At 42.6% G+C, this 23251-nt stretch overlaps 1 protein-coding gene across 1 annotated transcript in view; it reads left to right on the top strand.

The window, feature by feature from the left end:
- gli3 (GLI family zinc finger 3) overlaps positions 1–23251 on the top strand; it is a 75392-nt gene that overhangs the window by 39443 nt on the left and 12698 nt on the right. Inside the window, exons 4-8 of the mRNA XM_062441152.1 lie at positions 11653–11858; positions 15314–15475; positions 19106–19307; positions 21283–21502; positions 22641–22754. Coding sequence (XP_062297136.1) covers positions 11653–11858; positions 15314–15475; positions 19106–19307; positions 21283–21502; positions 22641–22754 — 904 coding nt within the window. The remainder of the gene's footprint in view (positions 1–11652; positions 11859–15313; positions 15476–19105; positions 19308–21282; positions 21503–22640; positions 22755–23251) is intronic.

The following is a 23251-nucleotide window of genomic DNA, read 5'->3' as shown; positions in this document are numbered from 1 at the left end:
TGACGCTGCTCCCGCTGCTGCTGCTGTGTGTATATTTGTATTTCTCCCTAGTTATTAAATATCACATGCATTTTTTATGGGGCTTTTTTTTTTTTTTGCTCCTTGCTAAATGGTTTTTGACTGATTTAGTATGTCTTAAAGGCAAATGGTAATCTCAACTAAAGAAAAGAATTCCCAGTTTTTCTAATCTACAAATTATTCCATACAAAATCAAATCCTGTCCTGATTATTTATTCAACAAATATTTCCTGTCCTTTGTCATTTTTCGCTGTTGAAATAGGTGGAATTTAATTTTAAGGGGCCCCCGTTGAAAATATCTTACATTTTTTTTCCGATAAAAGAGGGATATATTAATCTCCCGATATGAGGGCCGGTTGAATTTGCACATGTAACACATTAGTGGATTTGATTTTCTACACACGAGTCATTTGCCCCCTCTTCATGTTTGAGATCTCAATTTGTAGCTCTCCCATGGAGCACAATGGAGTACCAGGTCTGAGGGGAAGAGATAACAGGCAGGTGCCAACAGCTCTGCGCTAATATGAGTGCGTGAGTGTGCATTGATACACACACTAAACACACACACACACGTTTTCAATATTTTCTTGTCAGTATCCGAGTGTCAGTTGCAATCTCTGCATATGTTATTTCTTTTCTTTTCAAATACAACATGAATCAAGTTTAATTCAATTCAAATAGATTCCTAATTTGCTATGCAGGCCTCTTACAGGTCATACTGCATATTTCATCCTTAAAGACCTCTTATTTAAATCATTTAAATAATTACAACATGCTTAACAAATAGGGCTGCACTCACATATTATTTTCACTATTCGATTAAATTAATTCGATGATTATTTTCCATTTAATCCTTTTGCATGTTAAATGTCAGTTGTCACAATTTCCTATAGATGACATATTCATAAATAGCTATTAAAAAAAATAAATTCAATCACTAAAAACCCCAAAACAGTCAGTTTCAGTGATATATGACAGAGAAAAGCTGGTTTTAGCTCCAAAAATGACATTAAACAATCAATTTTATTAAAGTAAATCCAGATTAATTTTCTGGTGATCCACTTTAAGGACTAATAGTTTCAGCTGTCACAATAAAAAACACTTATATTACATTACTAAAGAGCACCTAAGTATAAAGATTTACAGCTCTTATTAGGCTTTGATGGTAACTTATTTGATGGGTGTGGCAAGCTGTCACTTTTATGAGCCGCTCCGCTTCTTAATTGGCTTTGTAGAAGACCCTCCTCTCATTGGTGGGAAGCTATTATAGAACAGCAGTGACTGTCAAGATATTACAGCCCTCCGCCTCACATCGTCTTCACAACCTCAGGCAGCCGCTGCACTGACGTCGGCTTCCTCCTCACGAATAGCAGCAGCAGTAGTAGTTAGAGGAGTTTAGCGTCAGTTAAAGGGATAGTTCACTTTTATTTTTGCATAGTTGGTTTATTCCCTGCAGAAGATGGCAGCACTTTCTGACCCAAACAGCTGATTTGTGCTCTAATACATTGCGAGACATGTGTAGGAATATGGAATTTCTTTGGTTGAGAAAGTAGTGCCAAAGAAAAGGGCTGCACAGGTAAAGCAGTGAGAATATTCTTATTATAGCGTGCACTTAAATTTATGTTCATCTTTTTATGTGGGCCTTTTTTTTGGTGGGTTACTTAACCTCCAAGCCAGTACTTCTGCCTACTTCTCTAAAGTAATGGTGCATATCTCCATCTACTGCACTGCACTTAAAAAAAACCCGGAACTAACCCTTTAAAATGACCCGCCTGTTATCGGGAGAAAATGATTTTTTTAGGAAGGAAATATTTAGTTTCTTACCAAACACACAATAATCAGCTTTAGTTCAAGTATGTCATGCTGTAACAGAAGAAATTAAGAGTCACTTTTCACCATTTTGACTCAGCCTTGTGCCCTACAGACGTCATGCTGTAGCGGTGTAGAAAATGTGGAATTTCCATTACTCTGATCTCTGGGCTCTGGGCTCCAGACCCTGCGATCCCACTCTGGGGGCCAGTTACATCAAGTAACAAGACCAGGGGAACAGGATCATAAATCCTCTCCAACTCTCCTCATTTTCCATCCTCCCTCTGTCCCTCCCTTTCCTCCCTCTCTCTTTCACTTCCATCTCTTTTTAAGCATTCAGTAAATGACTTGGGCAACCTAAATGCAACAATTTAAAACATTACCACATGTTTGGTTTTTAAAATGCCTTTAGCCTGGCTGGGGTTTTTGTACTAAAGACCATTGACAGATTTAATGTCTTCTCCTCTCCCTGTTTCTGTTTATCTTCTACATCGCAGAAGATTTCACTCCTTTTACACCCTCTCCTTACCAATGAAAATTAATTCATATCACATAAAGCGATTCTTTTCTCTCAGCCCTTCGTTATCTCCCTTATCAGATGTGGCGTCCATTACATTTTGATAGCGTGATAGAGGCTGGTTTCATAATGCTGTTTTGGGATGAGCCAAAAAAGAAACCCTTCACTGCTTTTGTCTCCCATGATACTTCACTTTTTTTGTGTGGGTGTGTGTGTGAGAGAGAGAGAGAGAGAGAGAGAGAGAGGGAGTCATCTCGTGAAGGTTTTTTTTGTTTTTTCCCCCCGGCGAGCATTCAGAGGGAGCTGCACAAATATGCGCAGTCATGCAAGCAGCTGAAGATGACGCAGTATTTTAATGATTGTCCATCATTTCTTTTTTCTTCAACCTTTTATTTTTCTTTTTATGAGTGATTTTACCAAATTTGGGATTAGAGTTTATTTTAATAACTTAAACAAAGCTGGGAAACTTCTTTCTCTTCTTCCGTTACAACGAAAATAAGAAAAAAAAAGAGAAAACATTGTCATATTAGGAATCCCTCCCATTCATATCAGTTTAGTTTCAATTATATTACAGGTTTGTGAAACATCCTCCTCTGGGTATATCCAAAATTTCCACCGATCTGTCTTTAAGCCTCCCAAAGCTTCATCAAGCCTGAGCTTGGCACCACCACGCACTCAGCCCCTTCATGATTAAATATCAAGGAACTCCACTTGACATTTTATTAGTCCAACAAGATGGATGAAATGGCCAGAATAAAGTAGGCTGTGTCTGTTCACTTTCCCACCAGCGCTTGCCTGCCTTTCTTTCTTTCTTTCTTTCTTTCTTCTGTCCAGCTTTTCCTTTCCTTCCCCTCCTCTACAAGAAGTATGTATTAGGAAAACGTGATGGATTTCATTCTGAAAAGGAGATTTTCAGCTCAGAGAAGGAAACATATATTTTTGTGTCTTGTACCTGATGCTCCTGTTCTCCTCCCTCCGTGTCTCAGCTCTCGCTCCCTCCCCTCGTTTTTCCTCCCAACCCCCTTTTTTCTTCTCTCTCTCTCTCCCTCTCTCTGTTGTTCTACCTCAGATCTCTGTCTGAAGGATTAACCATCTCCAGCAGTGTGTCTCTGCTGTCTTGTAGCGCTGTGTATTGTTTGTGATTTGCTCAGGCCCATCCGTGCGGCTGCTCATTTCACCAGCCCAGTGTGACGTGGTGAATTGAGGAGGGGGATCATGCGGAGCCGTCTCACGGATCCACGCCCCCGCTCCTCGCAGCCCCTGGGCCACACTCCGTTCTCCTCACCTCCTCCTTCACCTGAGATGGGCTGCAGACGCGCACGCTCATTACCTGACTTGTCGGGGTAGCGAAGGCGGTGGGGTGTGGAACCTGAACCCTGTTTAGCTGCAGGCATCAGCTGAGTTTCTGTGTAAAGGCATCGGGGGCCATCGAGACACTACTTGAGAGAGAGGAAAAAGGAAAGATAGATGTGCTTCCCTTTCTGTTTTCAGAAGTTTAACACTTCAACACCCAGGAGTTCTCTCCTGTTTTCTCTCTAGCCCGAGGCATGCTAGAAGAACTCAAAACACAGACTGAGAGCTGCACTAATTCCACCTGTGCTAACTCTCCTGAAAAGAACTGCAATAAAGTAATTTACAGAGAGCAGAGATGAAGGTGAAATGTTCCATGCATGTTGCTCTATTTGTAAAAAGAGGGAAAAATCAAGCATGAGAGAGAAACCAAAGAGAAAAAGAAAAAAGCAACAAGCAACAATATTTTTTTTTTTGGTCTCATGTTTGTTCCCTGATTCCAGTCTCCTTGAAATTACAGGAAAAAAGGGCCAGGCTCATTTTGTGTAATTTCACTTTCATGTTTTCATTTTCTTGCTATACACTCTGTTGATTCGTTTTGGTAGACGTTCTTATCTCAATGGCTGAAATTACATTTAATTGCAGTGTGGAGAAAAAAAAGGTTTTTGAAACAGCCTGCACAAAAAAAAAAAAAAAACACACACACACACACACACACAACAAACCCCGCTGCGTGGCAAAGCCCAACATAAACTTCTCAAGAAGGCGATTGTGTTCGGTCATAAAGTGGAACCTACACAGAAATAGCGAGAAGATGAAGTGACTTTGGATAAACAATAATTCTCTGACTTTTGTAGAAGTGGAATGGAGCGCTTAAGGAGCCTTGATCTTAAAACGAGATGCTTTTTTTTTTTTTTTTTTCATGTGCGGCACACCTTCGGCAGGTTAGTGACTCCTCTTCTGGAGTTCACGCAGGCAGCGGTTATAACCTGAGCCTCTGACACCTGGACCCGTTTGTTATGACTTGAGCCTGTCACACTCGCTGACTCCTGTTGATAAACATATGTTATCGCTCCAGTAGCGTGGAAGTGATACGTGCCTACGGGGATGTACTGTACGTCTTCATGGCGGAGGCAGAGTGCTTATATGTAGACAATGTGAGACATACAGGAAGGGGGGGGGGGGTTGAGGGGGAGGGGGGAGGAGACGGAGTGAGACTGAAGGACTGAAGGAGAGTGCTGTCTATTCAACTGGACAGCGAGTGTGTGTGTTTGTGAACTGACTGTGCAGTGTATGGGAATGTCTGGCACGCCTCCAGAGGTATCCCACAGATAGGGAATCCTGCTTGATGTGACCATGAATAGAAAAGCCATCCCCACCCCCTGAACCCACCCAGTCCTTTGATGTCAGGGGGTCACACAGAGCCCCCTCGCAGCTCTCGTGGAGGGGGGAGGGTGCATAAGGGGTGAGGGGGCGGGGGGGGGGGCATAGTTACACCGAACGCCTGGCAACCTCCACATGCCCTGCCAGTCCGGCTGTCTGCTCTGCCCAGCCGCCAGGAGAGAAGCTCCGAGTATAGAAGCTGCTGCTGCTGATCCGCAAAGGAGGAAATTCAGATTACATGGACTGTATAACTGTTGGTGCTCATAGACAAGGCTAATGTACAAGTTCTTGACCTCAGTTTGTGCTTCAAATGTACTAAAATAAATGCAACATGTTCATGTCATAGATGCAGCTAGAGATTAGATCTGTTAACGTGACCGGTTCCTCCTCGGGTATGCGGATGATTTTTAGCATCGTTCAGTTCGTTGGTTCGGTTATTACTCTCATCAGCATTGTTTTCACACACAACAGGCAGGTGTTTTCAGACCGTTTCCAGCACCAAACGGCAAACACTCGCAGGTGAACATAGTGGAGCATTTAGCAGCGAAAGAGCAAAACATAAATCTACTGAAGAGTCGGTGAAGACCAAAACAGAGCTATAAGGAGAGCAAATATTAGACTTACATGACCACACACTTAGCTTTTAATTCAAGCTGATGTGTAAATAGTTTTGCAATATCAACTTAAAAGATAATGATGATGATATGTTCAAAACTCAAGTTTCTGCTTCCCCTAGTGACAAAAAACCCTTTGCATTTGCATTTCAGCAACTTTCACTTGCACTATGTTTGGCCTTAAAGGTAAAACTTGGCATTGTTGCATCATTCTCTGATTGGTTAATTAATGCCTGAGATATTTAGATACAGTATTTGTTTTGTTGTCTGATGACTGAATATTAAGTATTAATCTACCTTTTTTAATATTATTAACAGCCAAAAATGGACTTTAAAGCTCCAATTTTAAGCCAACATGGATGAAAGTTAATTAAAGTCGCCATGATGATGGAAAGTTTGAGCATGTAGTGTCATCTTCTCTATGTTTTCAGAGTTTACCTGCCTACCTGTAATGTTAATTTTAAGACTGTTAGTTGAGTGATTTGATCATATCACTCTCATCTTGTATTCTATGATCAGCTGTGTGGAAAAAAACACAAAAAACAATCAAAGAAAGAGTTAAAGCCTTAAAGAAAGTTGGCTTCTTAACACAGCTGGCAAGCAGATATATGTCATTTATGTCTCTGAAAGATTTATGATGTGACAATCAGATGTGAGCATTTAAAAAAAAACATCTTTATTCTCCATCTGCATCATGCCATCGTACCGCCATATTAAACGTGTCCATGTTTTTGAATAGCTTTTGTTTCTGGATGGAAATTGTGTGGAAAGACATTTATTTTTAAAGCACTTAAGTGCGGGACATGTCAACTCACTATTTGCTGAACCAGTCAGATCCAGAAACCAGTGGCTTGACGAAAAGGTACATTAGATCTAAAAGTAAAACAGAGTTAAATTTAAGCTGCTCTGTGATATTCATTACTAATGTGGAAAATGAAGTCATAGGAATGTGCTTCAGTGGCACAGCCTAATGAAGACTTTCCCATCTATTCTTTTAAGTACCCTCGATATATCCACCTTCTTCTGTTTGTGTCTGTCTCCCGGTCTCTGTCTGTCTTCTCTCTCTCTCTCTCTGTCTCTCTCTCTCCCTTGTCTCAGCTCCTTTTCCTCTCTCCTTGGGTCTCAGCTGGCTCTGTTCCTGTGGCCCTTTGATCTCAGTGAAAGGGTTTGGAGCTTTAAAGTGCTTCTGTTTCCGCTGTCAGGAGCCCCTCTCTTCCTCCTCTCTGGTTTAGGCTTTCAGAGCGGTGGCAGCCTTGTGCTGTGGCTGGGTGGGTTAGGGGGTTGAGGGTGGTGGTGGTGGTGGTGGTGGTGTATGGGGGAACCAAGGGAGGGACACAGGTTTTCTATGAGGTGGTGAGATTGAGGTGAGGTTGGTAGGGAGGGAAGGGGGGGTTGAGGGGTGTGTGATGCTGTCAGCCTCGGTCAGGAGAGGACCTGACACCTGACTGCCTCTAGTTCCCCTCCAAAACCCCATTTCCCACCTCTCTCAGCCCCTTGTGGCCAAAGGCGTGCTCTTCAAGTGGATAGACTGACTTAAACTACCTATTTTTTACTCTGTATTTCACAGTTGTTTCCATCTGAACGTGTACTTAGTGGGATACGGATTTATTCTGCAAGGCATACAGGTCTCCATACCTCTTAAGAACCCACATAGACATGCATTTAATACATTTATACTATGTTAGCTAACAGTAGACTACATACATTTAACTTGCCTGCTCATCATTTGTAATCAATGTAAAACAAGCTACAGCACAACACAGCAAATAAGCACCTGTGTCAAGTATCCATCCATCGTATCCATAGCAACAAGTGTCATAGGTGGTCGTGAAGGGTACCCATGTATACTATTTAAATACCAGTTGTCTAAATAAATGAAATAAATGAGACCATGTTTTTTTTTCCTTTTTATAATTAAGACCTCATTTTCACATCTGTTGCCGGTCTGCAAATCCAATGTCAATTTAGTTAAGAGGATAAATATGTTGGACTTTGTTTCGATTGAACTTTCGCCATCTGTTGCCTCGGTAACCTCGCTCAAAAGTCTCAATATTAATTAGGTCAAGATTTCATAAAGATTGAATATGATGCACAGCAGTGTTTGTGGAATATAAGGACTGGGTTTAATCTAACTTCTGTTGGAGTTGGTGAATGTTATAACTCTTTTATTTCAGTCTTAATTTTCCCGTTTTTTTTGGGGCTGATCCAGCAAGCTACACAGCTCTTAAGATTATTGGCTCTTTACCCTCTTATTTCCAGTACTAAAAACTAATGTTTTATTTTATTTCATGCGCAACCATTTCATGCCCGAGCTATAAGTATTTTTTTGCAAAGCACAGCTCCTGTTATAGCAGACCGCTGTGTCAATAGCACCACGTCTAACTGCACCGCCGCAATGATACCTTGTGTTGCCTCGGTGAAGTCATCAACTCTCACCGCAAATGCGTGTTTCGACTTCTGCGTTGACCAAAAAAACGTATTAGTGTTGATATAACCTTGTTCCAAACAAAGATTCAAGGCCTGTTTACATGAACACACACCCCTCAGTGAAACCTCAAAGTCTTTCGGGGGGCATATTTACATTTGGCAAGTGTATATTCAACCGGGGGAAATAGGACGACAGTTAAAAATCCACAGACCGCCCCGTGTAAACATGCGATGTCTTAAAGAGGCGCTTGGCTGGTTTAAGGCTGGCCACGTGAAAGGAAATGGCTTCCATATGTCAGCAGCTCGATCTTTCCTTGTGCCCTGTTTGCAGGATGTCTACTTTTGAGGGTTAATACAAATTATAAACCTATGAAAGGGGGAAGTTGAGGAGTGGAAGAAGGAGAAGAGAAAGGTTTACTCTGTGCTTAAGAAGTAGCCTGCAAACCCTGCGGTAGAGCTTTGATGTAAATCTTAAAATCAGGTGTAACTAAGACGCCGCCACTTCTCTGGCACACACCTAGACTCACACATAGGGTTAGCATTCATGCACACGCACACACACACACACTCATAGACACACACATACACACACTGCACATTGTCAGATTACTTCCTTTCGTCATGTTGATTAATGCATACTGGCAGATGCTAAGACGATCACGGCCCTGCAGAGAGCGACTGAACATCGAGGCTCAGCCGTTCCCTCGCTCTTTCCCTCACATGTTACAGAGACACGCCGCACTCCTCCGAACCATTCATCTCTTTCCTGTCCTCCTCAAATCCCCTCACACCTGGCTCTGCCCCCCCCCCGAGACCTCTTCTTCTCCCCTCCTTTTTCTTTTTACTCGCCGTGTTCCCTAACTCTTCCCTGTCCGCCCTTCCCTCCCAATACATAGTCCATATCTTCACACGCTCCCTCCTCTTTCTCCTCCCGACTACTGTTCATGCTTTAACTGTTCCCACCTTCTTGGCAGCACCTCCCCTTCATATCCTCTCTCTCTCTCTTCAAATGTTTCCTTCACCTTTCAGCAGCAGGGGCTATATCTCTCCTCTCTCTTCCCCCCTCCGTGCCACCAACCTCCTCACCAATCAACACGTGTGACGTACTTTCCTTTTTCTTTTCTTTCTTTTTTCCTGACCGTCTTCTTCTCTTTTCCCCACCCCTGCCAGTAGGACTCCGTTCTTATTCGCTTAGTTAATTGGAAAAACAAGGCAAGCACAGGCATTTAGCCAGGGTCAGTGTATGGAGACGCAGCCAACGCATGACAGGGTTAATCAGTGTCATGGCAGCCAGAACGGGTGTCTGGCTCTCCTCAAACAGGCATGTGGAGGGCCAGACGAGGAAAAAAAAGTCATTACATTTTTCTACCTTTTACTCCTGGGGTCTAATTTCTGTATCCAAACGTTGCATTCGCCTCTTATAACATGCACGCTATACAATTCGAAATGTAACATTTGATGAGAAAAACGTCAGGTGAAGGATATGATTACATGTTTCTGTTTCGCCTTCTTCTCCCTTCATTTTTTTCCTTCATCCCTCATAAGTGACAAACCTGTCGTGAGTCCTCCTCTTCACTCGTATGTGCGGGAGTGTGTACGTGTTTGTGTGTGAGAGATGCTCGGTCAGCCATGTGACATCAAAGTGAGCGTCACTCACTCTGCAGCTGTGTTGTGATCGGTGCAAATGAGCCATGTAAATGGTGGCGTGTGGGCACATGACTTGCTTATCGTAAACACACCATCTCTCTCTTTTTTTCCAACACACACACACGCACACGCACACACCTGTTTTTGAATCTCACGGTTGCCCTCAGCGTGGCCTGCTTGGTGTGCAGGAAGTAAAACATTTCTCATGAGTTAGATGACAGAAGACGTGCAAAAACGCACCAATACAATGGAGGTGGGAAGACAAAAAATAACATTCCATCACCATTGTGTTTCAGTGTCAGATACAATCCCTAAATCTGTCACCTTTGCACACTTTAACAGCGAGGATTCTTCTGAGATTCCTCTTGTCCTCTTCTCATACACCTGCCTCAGCATCACTGAGACATGTTGTCACACACTTGACACAGTGAAAGCCTTGAAAATGGTCCCAGAGCTCCTTTTTGGGCTAATTACAGTAAAAGGCTCCTGAAGACGAAAGTTTGTGTGTGTGTGCGTGTGTTGTTTCCGCTCCTCGGTGCTCATTATTGGCCCTGGCCTGAGCTCTTTCATTAAGGGGGCTGTGAAGTGGAGGGACGGCGGGGCCGGTAGGGGATCAGGGGACGGCGGGGCCGGTAGGGGATCAGGGGACGGGGCGGAGGTCGTAATTGGGCTGTTCCGCTCCCCTGGCCTTGCTCAAGGTCACTGTGAGACAAACTCTGGGCCAGGTCTCCCACTCTTTCTTCTCATCTCTCCCAGCCTTTTTTCCCACCCCCTCCTTCCTCCTTCTCACCTCCCTCTTAAAACGTCCACTTTTTTTTTCCTTCTCTCTCCCTTCCTTTCCTTTTCGCTCATGCTCTCCTTCTCCTGGGGTCCTTTGTCACAGTAGACTGGTCCACTGGGGAGCTGCAGAGAAGTGGAGGGGCTAATTCAGTCTAATCTCTTAGCCTGTTAATGTCTAGCTGATATGTGGATTTCTCCACATCCTCGGGGGAAGGCCTTTGTGGTGAAGGCCATCATTATGAAGTTTCCTAGCCCTCCTAGCCAATTATAAGAAGGGAGACAAATTAGTTCATCTCAAACTTGGCTCTTAAGAAGTTTTCCTGATTGTTCTCAACTTTATTTCACATCTCGAGCCAGAGAGACCATTCATAGGAGAGGCTTTTGATAAAGAAAAATAGCCTGATTGTGCTCATATTTTCTATTTTAAGAAAGATCATACATTTTCTGTGAGACTCCACGGTGGATATTGTACAGCATTGTAGCCGTCTTGTGCAATTCTGCGACTCAAAGCCAAGTCCGAAGCTATCCGAGCCGAGTGGTGTAGCGTTTGCTTGTCTGCTGCTGGTCAGCGGTGAGCTCGGTCTAACGTTTCCCTCTGATTAAGATGCAGTGGTGAAAGCTGCCTTTGATCTGAGGAAATGTCTGCGTAGGGAGCAGTTGGAATGCGGCGCTCTCCTCTCTGCCTTGCAGATGGAGGGAGAGAGATAGTGTCACAGTCCATTTGTCTGGGCCTCGCCACCGCCAGTCCACCCACGGTAGCAGAATCTGTTTGTTCAGAGGCAGCCGGGCCTAATGAAATGAGCGCGACGTCGCTGTCAGACATGTGTAAATGTGTGGATCCAAGTGGATTATTTATGTTTTCTTTTGTTTATTTAATGCTGGTGACACAAAGGCTGAATCAAGTCATAAATCAACATGTTACTTAATTAGTCTTATGCCTGTAAGCACATTTCAACTTCAAAAAAATGTTTATATTAGGAGGTATATAGATTTAACTTTCATTAAACTTCCTTAAACGTGAGCGTTCCTATGTTTCCTATCAAATTTATCATCATTGTTTACAGCAGTCACACACATTTACCTCAAGTGTTCTTACTTTTAAAGCACATTTAACACATGTATTCATTCTCTTTCTATTTCTCCCTTTTTCCCTCTTTTTGTCTGCAGGCCTCCAGGGTTGGCGGGCAGTCCAGCTTTCTCCGACATCTCCCTCATCCGGATCTCGCCCCAGCGGAACCCCTCTGTGGGGGCGGAGTCGCCCTTTCACCCCTCGCACCCCTACATCAACCCATACATGGACTACATCCGTTCGCTTCACAGCAGCCCCTCCATCTCCGTTCTGTCAGCCACCCGGGGCCTCAGCCCTGCAGATGGTGAATAAAGTGAAACATACACCGACCCGCACACACACACACACAAAGCTCAACGCATGTACACACACTCCAGTGGCGCAGATGCACACTCAGCAGTGCACGCACATGCACATCTGCACACAACCCCAGCGGAGCAGAAATATACGATAAGGACTCAGTAGACCCTTAAAAATAATTGTTGGAATTGATTAGCCAGGTTCGATTTTATAGTAGGAGAGATCTCAATTCTCTGTATCGGTTTAATTCCTGTTTGAGATCAGAGGAGGTCAGGTGAGAGGCACCCAGATCCATCTCTATTAAGACTCAGGGGTTGGGGAGATGTTATCTGAGGGAGGGGAGTGAGTGGATTGTGAGTATTATGAGTGCGTTGTGATCCGTGTGGGTGGGGGCGGCAGGTTGGAGAGAGGCTAATCCTTTTGATCTGTGAGTCATGTCATAGACCTCTGGAGGATGCATCAGTGAGCGGCAGGGTCACATACAGTTACACTGCGTGCACCGGGGGAGGGTCGGGATTCAAGTTCAGGGTTTTGGGGTTGGGGGTGGGGGGGGGGGGGGGTGGGAGTCGGTTGTTATGATGTTCTACAGGGAGCATTTGTTCGCTACGGTCTCAAGACGGATGTGGACTGGGAAATCAATTACAGCGGACACAAGAACCACTCAAATTAAAAAAGCAATACAAGATATAAAGAATAAAATCAAGAAGGAAGAACTCCAACCCTAAAATCAATTTGTTAAAAGCAGCTTCAGTGTTGTTTTAATGAAAATATTGGAAGCATATGATTTTAGTATTGAATAGTATTAGTGCTGAAACAAGCGCTGCGTTAATCTTAATGGTTAATTTAATAGAAAATGAATCAGCAACAATTCTGATCATTTTGAAGACTAATTAAATCATCATGAACTGAATATTTTTTTTATTTTTATTTTTTACTGTTCTCAAATAAAACACTCAATGTGAAGATGTCATTTTGGGCTATGGGAAATTTTGATGAGCATTTTTCACCATTTTCTGATATTTTATACACAAATTATTCATTGATTGATTATTTGGCCCAAATAATTGCTGCATAATTTTTTTTAAATCCTTAGTTTTTTTAAGATGATGCAACGCTGTCTTGTACCATCCAAAGTTATAAATAAAACATCATGTCAAACTAGACAGATATAAAAACTGGTGTAAATTTTCCACCATAAAAAAAAAAGCTGATCAAAGAGATTATTTGCCAGAAATCTATCTTCACCTTCAAGATCTTGAAATGGCCTGATGACCTATTCCGGCACTCATGTCCTCATGCCATCAACCTTTTGCCACTTCAGCAGCAGAGACCCACTTTAACTCCCCATCTTGTGTTGAAGTGTAGCCATGAAACGGCAGATAGCAGGGGCATTTCCCCGACACCGGGGCACACTCCACTTCATGTCATCCAGGTCTGTTAAAAGCTGGTATCTGTGAGGAAAACTACAAGACTCCGCTCGCAGCCTCACTCAGCCCCTTCTCGTGCACTCCACTCTTTTTTTTTCCGCGAACAGGAAGTGTATACTCGAGCTGAAACTCTCTACCCGCCAATTTTCCATTACCACAACATAATGTGCACCAGTCTCAGCTTGCTTTAAATCAAAATAGTTTCTCTAAACCTACCACACGATCCTCTTTCAATTCATAAGACTGTGAATTGTGAATGAGCCACCTAATTACTCTTTTAATCAATCTGGTGATTAATTAACCCATCAGCTTTTGTGTTGTTAGTATATCACCACGCTTACAGGGAGCCTCCTACTTCAATATGCAAAGATTTTTTTTTTTCTTCTACCAAAAAGTACATTTGAATAATGATGAATTAATTAACAGAATCTAATGGAGATTTAAAGTGGGTGGGATTTAGTGCCACCCTCTCGCTGCCACACATTTGCTTTCACATCTTTTTTTTCTTCTTTTGCTCCTCCCTCACAATATTACTCTCTCTTTTTTTTCCATGTGAGTTCAGAGGTAGGCTTGCCCCTGATCCTATTGTTGTGCTGAAGGAGCACCCGGTGGCTCACCAAGTCCTGAGGCATGTCTCTTGCCTTCTCCTCCACGTCGAGTGCCACACTGACAGCCTTTTCCCCCACTCCCCTTTTTTTTTTTTTCTTTTTTTTTTGCCCCCAGGATTGCACTCTGATGCCAACATTTCTGATTTAGAAAATTCTGCAAAGCCCTTTTCTGTGTGTGGATACTGAATGGGCCACATTATGGTTGAATGCAAAAGCAAAGCTAAGGCGGAACAGTGGAGACAATTAAGAAACTCCCCCTTTCCACTGAAGACATAATACCCAGATCGAATTAATTTAGAATTTTTTCTTACATTCATTCAACCAATCATGGATGCATATTGCAGGCATACAGGCCAGCCTTAAGAGGAAATCTCCTCATACAGTGTTTCTTTATTTATTTCTTCAATTGGGGGAAAAAAGAGTAGCAGCACTCTGTGGGTCTGAACCGATTCCATATTTGCATCCAAAACCACAGTGTTAGTCTTTTCCCTCTCTCTTTCTTAGAATATTTGCATAAGGAAGCCCACCGCCAGATGTTTATTTTTAGGCTACGGTTCAAGGACTTACAGCACTCTATAACTAAGGGAATGACTTGGAAAAGAGAGGCATTTTGAAGAAAAAAGAGAGAGAAAGAGAGAGAGAAAGTGAAGTGGAGGCAGAATCGTTTTCTGTATCTTTATGCATGCAGATCTATCTGGGCAGATTTAGGCCTTTTGTTTTTCCTATAAGGGAACAGAGTCGAGGAGCAGGTTGCATATCTGCAGACTGCAGCCCTGATGTGTACAACGCACAAGCATCATCTCTGGCAAAAGATGTGTCAGCCCACATACTCTTACCACACACACACACACACGTATATATACATATACTTGTGCATTCTCTCCAAGTGATCAAGGAACAGTAAGAAGAAGAGAAAAGGCTGTTTAAGAATTGCATTGTAAGACGATCAGTTATGCTGTGCTCGGCAATGAATGCATCAATCAAACACTAATGCACACTCACTGTAATCTCTGAGCAAGCATCCCGTAATCCCCAGTGAGGCTCTCCGTTTCAGGTGATGCTCCCCGTGCAGCTGTTTTGCTTAACTTGATGGTGTTGCTAATGTGCTCATTACTGTTCTGCTGAGCTGATTATCATCTAATGTAAATGAACGCTAGGTTTGTAATGCATTGCAGGTGCTTCCCCTGTCATGTTTTCCTCACTACCTAATTTTTTTCCCTTCTGTTCTTACCTTGCTCTTCTTTAAATACTCCCTCCCTACCCTCAACGTCGTCTCCATCTCCCTCATCTGTCACCTTCACTCTTTTGGTTTTGGTTTTTCTCTTTGCTGACCGGGTCATCTCTCTCTCTCTCTCTCTCTCTCTCTCTCTCTCTCTCTCTCTCTCTCTCTCTCTCTCTCTCTCTCTCTCTCTTTGCTGCTCCAGCCCCTCACACAGGTCTGACCACAGCTGAGTACTACCACCAAATGGCTCTGCTGGCAGGCCACCGGAGCCCTTACACGGCCGACCTGCTCCCCTCTGTGGCGTCCACGGCCGGCGCTACCAGTGCCAGCGCTCTGCACATGGAGTACCTGCAGGCGATGGAAAGTAAGTGTGCATTGATGTCATAAATGGCTCATGAAGCTCTCAGGAGTCAAAGCTACACAATATTCCATACACATGATTATATAATGAAATGAGGTCCAAAACTGACGTAGGGTCAGCAATTCTTATGAGACATTTATAGTTTATGGGAGTTTTCAGCAACAATTTTTATACAAGTTCCCAAAGCCAAGTTGAATTAATATCATATAATTATATCATTCAGCTTTGCATATAGTCGCTGTGCTGCAGAAATCATGCATCTCCTAGCTTATTAAAACTTATAGTCAGCTTTGTCACCATGCAATTTTCAGATTATCAAACAGGTCTTTAATTTTTTTAATGTATCTTAAAAAATAGGATACATTTCTCCAAATCTACGGCAACACTTTATTCAGAAAAATTAAAAATAACCAAATTTAGATGAGAGATCCATGGATGAATGCTTTTATATGTGCCATTAAGTGTGTAAATGTGTAGGTGTCTTTATTAAAACAAAGCTCAGTATGGTGGAAACATTTTTACACATCTAGGTTACATATAAATGCTATATATTTTAGTATGTAGAAGGTGCCAACTAGGCTACACATTGAAATCTGGCTCATGAAATGATGTTTTAGGAAACCTAGACATCCAAAAATCTTGACTTTCACTAAAATTGAGCCCTGAAAAAAGACGCTTACCAAATCCACGCATCTCAAAGTATTACGAGTGCATACCTGCACATTAAAGCATGGGTGGCCCCAGTGGGAATTCAACCCTTAAACTGCACTTTCACAATCCACCTATCTTGTACTAAATATAGCTACAGAAGCTACAGCTCAACCACAGCGAGGAGGGACCTGCAACTCGGCTGTGACATGATTTAAATGAGCCATTGTCTTAATGTGTTGGTCTCAGGACTGTGTGCAGAGGACTTATGCTAATGAGTTATTTTAAAGTGTAAATAGGAAATTAAACGCACACTGAATCTTAGAAAGGTCAGACAGCCTCACCCCGTTTCCTTTGATGAGAATGTATTTAGTCAGGCAGACGCCGCTTTCATGGAAATCCGGGGTGAAGTTCCCCCGTATTCCTCAGAACAAACTAATTAAAACTAGCCAAACTTGTGCGGGTATCAGAAAATTAATTGCTATTAAGTGGGAATTGGAATGTCCCACCATTCATCACTGGAGAAATCCTTTCTTCTGTGTCACTTTTTAAGATTAATAGACTGAAACAAAACAAATAGGGCCAAATTTAAGTGGAGATGTGGCGCTCTTCACTTAAAAAATCGCCTGTGATCATTGCTGGTAATAACTCTTCATGTTTCAACAATGTGTGTTCCAACGCCCTGAAAAAAAAAAAAATTAACACTTTAAAGCTTTGTTGGATTTAAGAAAAAGAAAAAAAAAACATACAAAGAGGAGAGTCTATCAAGAGGCTTCTACTGATAATCTGGGCTACCACGTTACTGCGGCTATTTTAGTCTATTTCACATCAGTGTAATTACCTTCAGAGAGAGCTGTGCTAATGAAACAATGGGCCTGTCCTGCCTATTTGCGCTTTAATGGGCTATTGTCTACATTCTTACTGCCTAATTAGTGCCATAGCTCTCATAGATCACTACACTAAAGACTGTATTTGTGGTCTTTTTTAGTTCAGTCTAATTTCTGTGCTATTTTTCCTCCATTAAGGTGTTTTTCTTATTAATGGGCTCACTTTTAATATCGTTTAAGCATTTTTAACACATTTTGTACGAACAATCCAATTAACTTTAGTTATTCATTATACTTTTTGAACTGTAATTGTAGTTTTATCTCCTTTGTATTAAAAGGTAATTATAATTTTATGATAAGAAAAAGGATTATTGCCATTTTTTCATGTCCGGAAGTGTTTTTACTTTATATTTCTTAAATAAACTTCTCCGTTGCACCAAAAAAAAGAAGAAAAAAAAGAAATGTGGACAGTCTATTTACACCACAGGCCTCTCCTCTCCTGTGACAACGTCCCTGTGAGGTGGCCCCCCGAGGTGTGACGGCAAATGTTCAACCCCAGTTTTGGAACCGGCTTTTATTTCTAACACCGTCAGTCCGGCCTGTCTGAACCCTCCCTAGCCGTGAGAATTAATGACGCGGCGCGTAACCATCCGTCCCGTCCATAAATCAAGAGGAAATTAGAGGGACAGTCCTGCTACGAGCCGGGACGCTCCTCTCTCTGTCTCCCCCGGTTGGCCGATTTATCATTTTGGGCTGTGCATTAATAAACACCACTCCCATGAGGCTTTGCAGTGGTGGGACGCTGGCCCTCTCCTCAGCCGTACCCCCTTCTCCTAATTCACCACAAGTGGAGGCTGTCCCTCACACTCTTGTAGATTCAACTTGTTAAAAAAAAGTGCCAGGTGTGTCAGATTTTGGATGTAGAAGGTTTTATTTTAACCAATCCAGGAGGATAAAGCACCTTTTTTTTGCAGAAGGATTAGACATATGATTCAAGCTCAATGAAACAGTGAAGCAGACATGTCAAGAGCATCACGTGACAAACCACAGGGGACTGAATTGTATTTAGTGATTGTGTACGCTCAGGGATTTGTATGTGTATACACCCTCCTCACTAAGACATGAAAAAGACAGATTTTCCATACAATGACAATGTAAAGGGGGTGTTGCTCTCCATACAGCTTCGTGCTGTAGCAGAAAACTCAGGCCTGTGGTTGCCAGAACACCACCGCTGCTGCCACAGAGGCGCACACACACACACACATTCACATCCACACACTCTGATTACCATGTGAATGGAGCGTTCTGTAATCGTTGGATGTGTCAAACGAGAGACGGAGCATTTACGTTTGGGAGATGGATGGATTGTGGGGGACGTAAATATAGAGGGGGGTTATCGGGGCTGCGTAAGCTGGTTTTGTCTGCCTTTATAAAATAACTCAAAATGTTTTATTTCCAAGTCTTGAGTCACAAAGTCATTGTGTCAGTTCATGCACAAAGCGCGACATCCCCTCAGTGCTTTTTTCCCCCTCCTTCCATCTCCCTCTGTTTTTCCCTGTCTTGTTTGTGACATCTCCATGTGAAAAGACAACAAAAGTCATGTTTTAATCTCTACCCGTGGCTCATTGTATGTGCAGAGAGAATGGTTGTGCCGTTTCCGCCTTTTACCTTTTCAAACCCCCTTTTTAGTATTTCCAGTCAACACTGATTGCATTTGAATAACGAGTCAAATTGGACTTGATTAAATATTACCATACACAGTCAGAGCATTTCTCCAACATAAAAGGCATGTTTTCTCATGGATGAAATGCAAGCAGTGCATCAAGTGACAGCTGAACACTCATTCAGATGAGCCTTTTGTCTGATGATTGACAAAAATGTCATCTGTTAGGGTTAGATTAGGTTAGGGTTTGGATGGAGTCAAACAGGAAAAAGTGTATAAACCCGCGAACGCTCTTTTTTTTTTGATCTGTAACAAATTTTTAAGAATTTAACAGACGCTCTTCTTCGGAAAGCGTTGAATGAGGGAGCAGAGAACGTTTCATTTACAGCTTTATCAGACATTTGAAGGTTGCATTTTTCACTTGTTCTTTTCTTGTACCTTACTCCATAAAAAAAAAAAAAATCTCCTCTTCTCTTCTCTCCTCTTATCCGACAGACTCTCGTTTCCCAAGCCCGAGGCTGCCATCACGGCCCAGCAGGAAGCGCCCCCTGCCCATCTCGCCCCTCTCTGAGCACAGCTTTGACTTGCAGACCATGATCCGCAACTCGCCCAATTCTCTCGTCACCATGCTCAACAACTCTCGCTCCAGCTCGTCCACCAGCGGCTCCTACGGTCACCTCTCTGCAGGAGCCATCAGGTAGCAGACTGTGATTTGAAAATGATCCTGCATACATTATTCTTAAAGCTCCTGATTCAATGTTAAGGTGCTAAGTGCTAATGCTATGGTGTTTTTTTTTTTGCACTATACCTCCTCCATATGCTATGTGATTTTCCATGTCTATTCAGATATTGCTTGTGCTCATACAGTAACTGTGTGTTTTATTTAATTTATTACAAATATAAGAGTAAGAATATCTCATTTAGCTTTGTAAGAGGTTAATATACTCTTTGATATAAAGGTTTCCAGTGAGCAGAGTGTCTCTTCCTGCATTTAAGACTCATTTTTGCCCTTTTAAGTCTATATAAATGTTGTTATTTATTGTGATAAAGGTGCATTACACACATTTCACACATGAAGTTAAAGTTTACTCACTGCAAAAAGTGAAGCTCAGCCTTTTTCTGTTGCTCATGAGGGAATTTGACAAAGAGATAATGTCATCTCGGCTTTGGCTTGAAACAACATGACAACCTGGAGGCTTTGGCTTTAAGGGAATAGGGGAGATCTAATGACAGATGTTATCAAGTGGCATTATGGAAATTGTAGGATCCATTGTTTTATGGAGCTTCATCAGGAGAGAACTGAAACAAACTGTCGCTAAATTTCATGTGAGAGCAATAAAAATGCTGAACGGCCCTTTTTTAAAGTTAGAAAAAATAACTTTTATAGTGTCAGGATGTGTTAGAGAAGCTGTGATTGACTGTGTTTCTTTCAAGGTGGTCATTCAGGGACTAATGTGCCAATAATTCATCAAAAAGCAGGATCTCCCTGAGGGGGGGAGTGATGTTGTAACTGATTGTCTCATATCAATGACTGGTGTTTTTCATACAGCATAAATGCAGTGCAAAACTTGTGAGTCTCCCCTCAATATTAGTATGATACCATAGTTACATCGCAGCGTTTTGCATGTTTACCTGACAGAAAAAGAGGGAAAGGAAGCGTGTGTTGGAGCGAAAAAGTGTCGTCCATGTCAAACCCCCATGTGGGTGACGATCTCCCAGCCAGCCAGTCAGCCTGCCTCCCCGGCGGCTCGTGTCAGTCATCCAGTTACACCTCATGGAAACCTCACATACATCACGCCCCAGTACCGGAGGGCGAGCGAAGGGAAGCAAAAGAAAAGAAAGAGAGGGAAGGGAAAAGAAAAGATCCATCGCCCCACCCACAGCCATTGATCAGCGATCTGTAAGAAGAGCCTGATCAATCACACGGTGCGCTCAGCCACTGTCCTAGTGACAGGGCCCAAATAGCCAGAGCCAACAGACTGATGAGTGATATGACAAGCGGATGGGCCCCCAAATGTGTCTCGGTCCATTGATTTCCACTCGGCTCGTAATAAGATCAGCAGACATATGGGTCGCAGCGAGAGCGAAGCGTCAGGGCTCAGGATGAATGGAGGCCGCTGCTGTCGAGCCACACAGATCTGTGTTTATCCGGTGGTTCACCTGTGGTTATTTGAGACCCCAGAGGAGGTTTGGTGGCTTCTGGGATTTTTTTTTTTTTTTTAACTTTACACCACAGCATCAACAAAGTTAGCTCAGGTTAAAGGAAAATAAACCACTGAGGAAACAACTCTGTTGCAGTAACAAGGACATAATTCTGCTTTATTTACAAGGCTTTACGATACACTCCAGATTATTTATCAACTGTATCATTTGCCCAGTGGAAGAATGACATTTTGCTTTACACAGACCACATGATAATTCACTGTGTGTTAACAAGCTGAACATTCATTGGCAAGGATTTGCCGCCAGCCCCGTGGTTCCAGCATTACCATACCATCTCCTGTCAGATTGTCCTCAGGGATGCGGAGCTATCCAGAACAATCCATTTATTCACTGTGTTTCCCCCCCTTTTGCCTCATTGCTGTTGCAACCGATGTTTTAGTGCAAAGTTTCCATTTTTTTTAATGATTTATATGTAACCCAAAAACAACCTGTTTTCCCTCTCTTTACAGCCCAGCGTTAAGCTTCGCCTATCCTCCGACCCCGGTGGCTTTGCACGTGCATCAGCAGCTCATTGGCCGCCAACCAGGCATTGTGGGCTCTGCCTTTGGCCACAGTCCGCCATTGATCCACCCGACGCCGGCCTTCGCCACCCAGAGGCCCGTACCTGGCATCCCCCCCTCTGGGCTCAGCGCCAGCGAGCGTTCGGCCGTCTCCAACGACTCCTCACAGGTGAGAGCGGCAGCAGGCGCCTGTGCGATTCATCATCACGGGTAATAGATAGCGCCGTCGCATGCCAGCCGCATCTCTGCGAAATGTAGCGAGCTAACGTGGTACAGGCAGGACCCCCCCTCCACATGCTCATCTCCTGGGAGTTTCCTCCTACTTGTTTTGTCTCTTGTTTTTAGACTGCCAAGCGCGGCCCAGATCGTGCCTGCAGCAAACAACAAGGGGCTTGTTAGCATAGAATCCCACTGCTGACTCCATTAATCACTAGAGAGAGAACAAGGATATAGAGTGGGAATATTGACATGGATGGATGGATCCAAAGGGGCTTTTTCTCTCCTTCCTCAACCCTTACTGTATGTGCGGGCCCACATTTGAAGTAAATATTCAATGTTTATTACCAGTCCTCCCTGCTGTTTCCCATCGCTCAATTTTTTCGTTACTGCGAATGAGGCTTGGTTCAAATTGAGTGCACCAAAATTGCCTTTTCCTTCTCCTGAATAAACATATTGCTTTGGGGCCACAGCTGAACCACATATGTCTTAGTAAAGATAGTAAGACAAATGTGTTACATGTTGTAGAAGCTGAGGGGATCGCTACAACTCTTGAGTGTCCTGTCAACATTTTGGAGGTAAACATTTTCCTGAAGCGATCGGGAACATCTGAAAACCTTTTTTTCCATAAGTTCTAAAATCTACTACTTCTTTTTTTTTAAATGCTGGTGAGCTGGTATGTAACAATAATTCCCTTGAGGGCATATTTAAGCCAGGGCCAAAGTCAGGTCATCCATTGAGATCAGCAAATGGTTCATTGAATTGCTTCATGGGTTTGTTTTAATTGCAATGATTAGGCTAGCTAATGTGATGCATTGAATTGCATAGTTTTTCATTTGCACAGTTAAAAGCTGGGACTGAGGGTACAGAAATCATTACAGTGGAGCCATAGTTTGTTTTGCTGGTTGATTAAGTAAATGATTAATTGACTTGTAAGCATCACATGCATTTTTAATAATACTGCAGAGGATAACAAAAGAAATATCATTATTAAAAAAAGTAATTGTCTTTATAGTTAACTCAATGCCAGAGGAAGCTTGAAAAGGCTGAAACAGATGCTGTAAGGTCTCAAATATTTCCTGTTTCCACAGATCAAACCAACAAGTGAATCTGCAGTGAGCAGCACAGGAGACCCGATGCACCACAAACGCTCCAAAATGAAACCAGAGGAAGAGTTGCCGAGCCCAGGAGCAGTGAGCGTACAGGTGAGGATGATCTACTGTATATTTATTAAACCTTACATACTGTTCATTATTATACACCCTCACATTATGTTCTGGGTCCATTTTGGCCGGTTTAAGAAACCCCTCATAAAACCAAATTTTGAACCACAGATCTGTTTAGAAAGCATCAGTAACCAATCTGACTGATCAATAAATGTGTGATTAAACCTTTATTAATGTTTCAGAGAGCAGAGAGAGTATATTTTTTAGGTTTTACACCACTGATTTTAGGAGAAAAAACAGCTACTATCACACAATATCATGTCCTATTTTACATAAGACATGGAAATATAACATAGCAATAATGATTTAAATGTTATTTTATTGAAACTGAAAATTACAAAAATGTGCATTTTGGGCCACTTTAGAAAAAGCAATCAAATTTCAGAATGAAAGAACAACATGTGGGGTGTTTTTACAGCTGTCAAATGTCAGAATGGGTCAAATTTGACCTGAACAGTATATAAGGGTTAACAATG

Source organism: Scomber scombrus, chromosome 20 (assembly GCF_963691925.1).
Source record: "Scomber scombrus chromosome 20, fScoSco1.1, whole genome shotgun sequence".
NCBI classification, from domain to species: domain Eukaryota; kingdom Metazoa; phylum Chordata; class Actinopteri; order Scombriformes; family Scombridae; genus Scomber; species Scomber scombrus.
The sequence above is the reverse complement of the archived record's forward strand: the minus strand, read 5'-3'. Positions and strand labels throughout refer to the sequence as shown.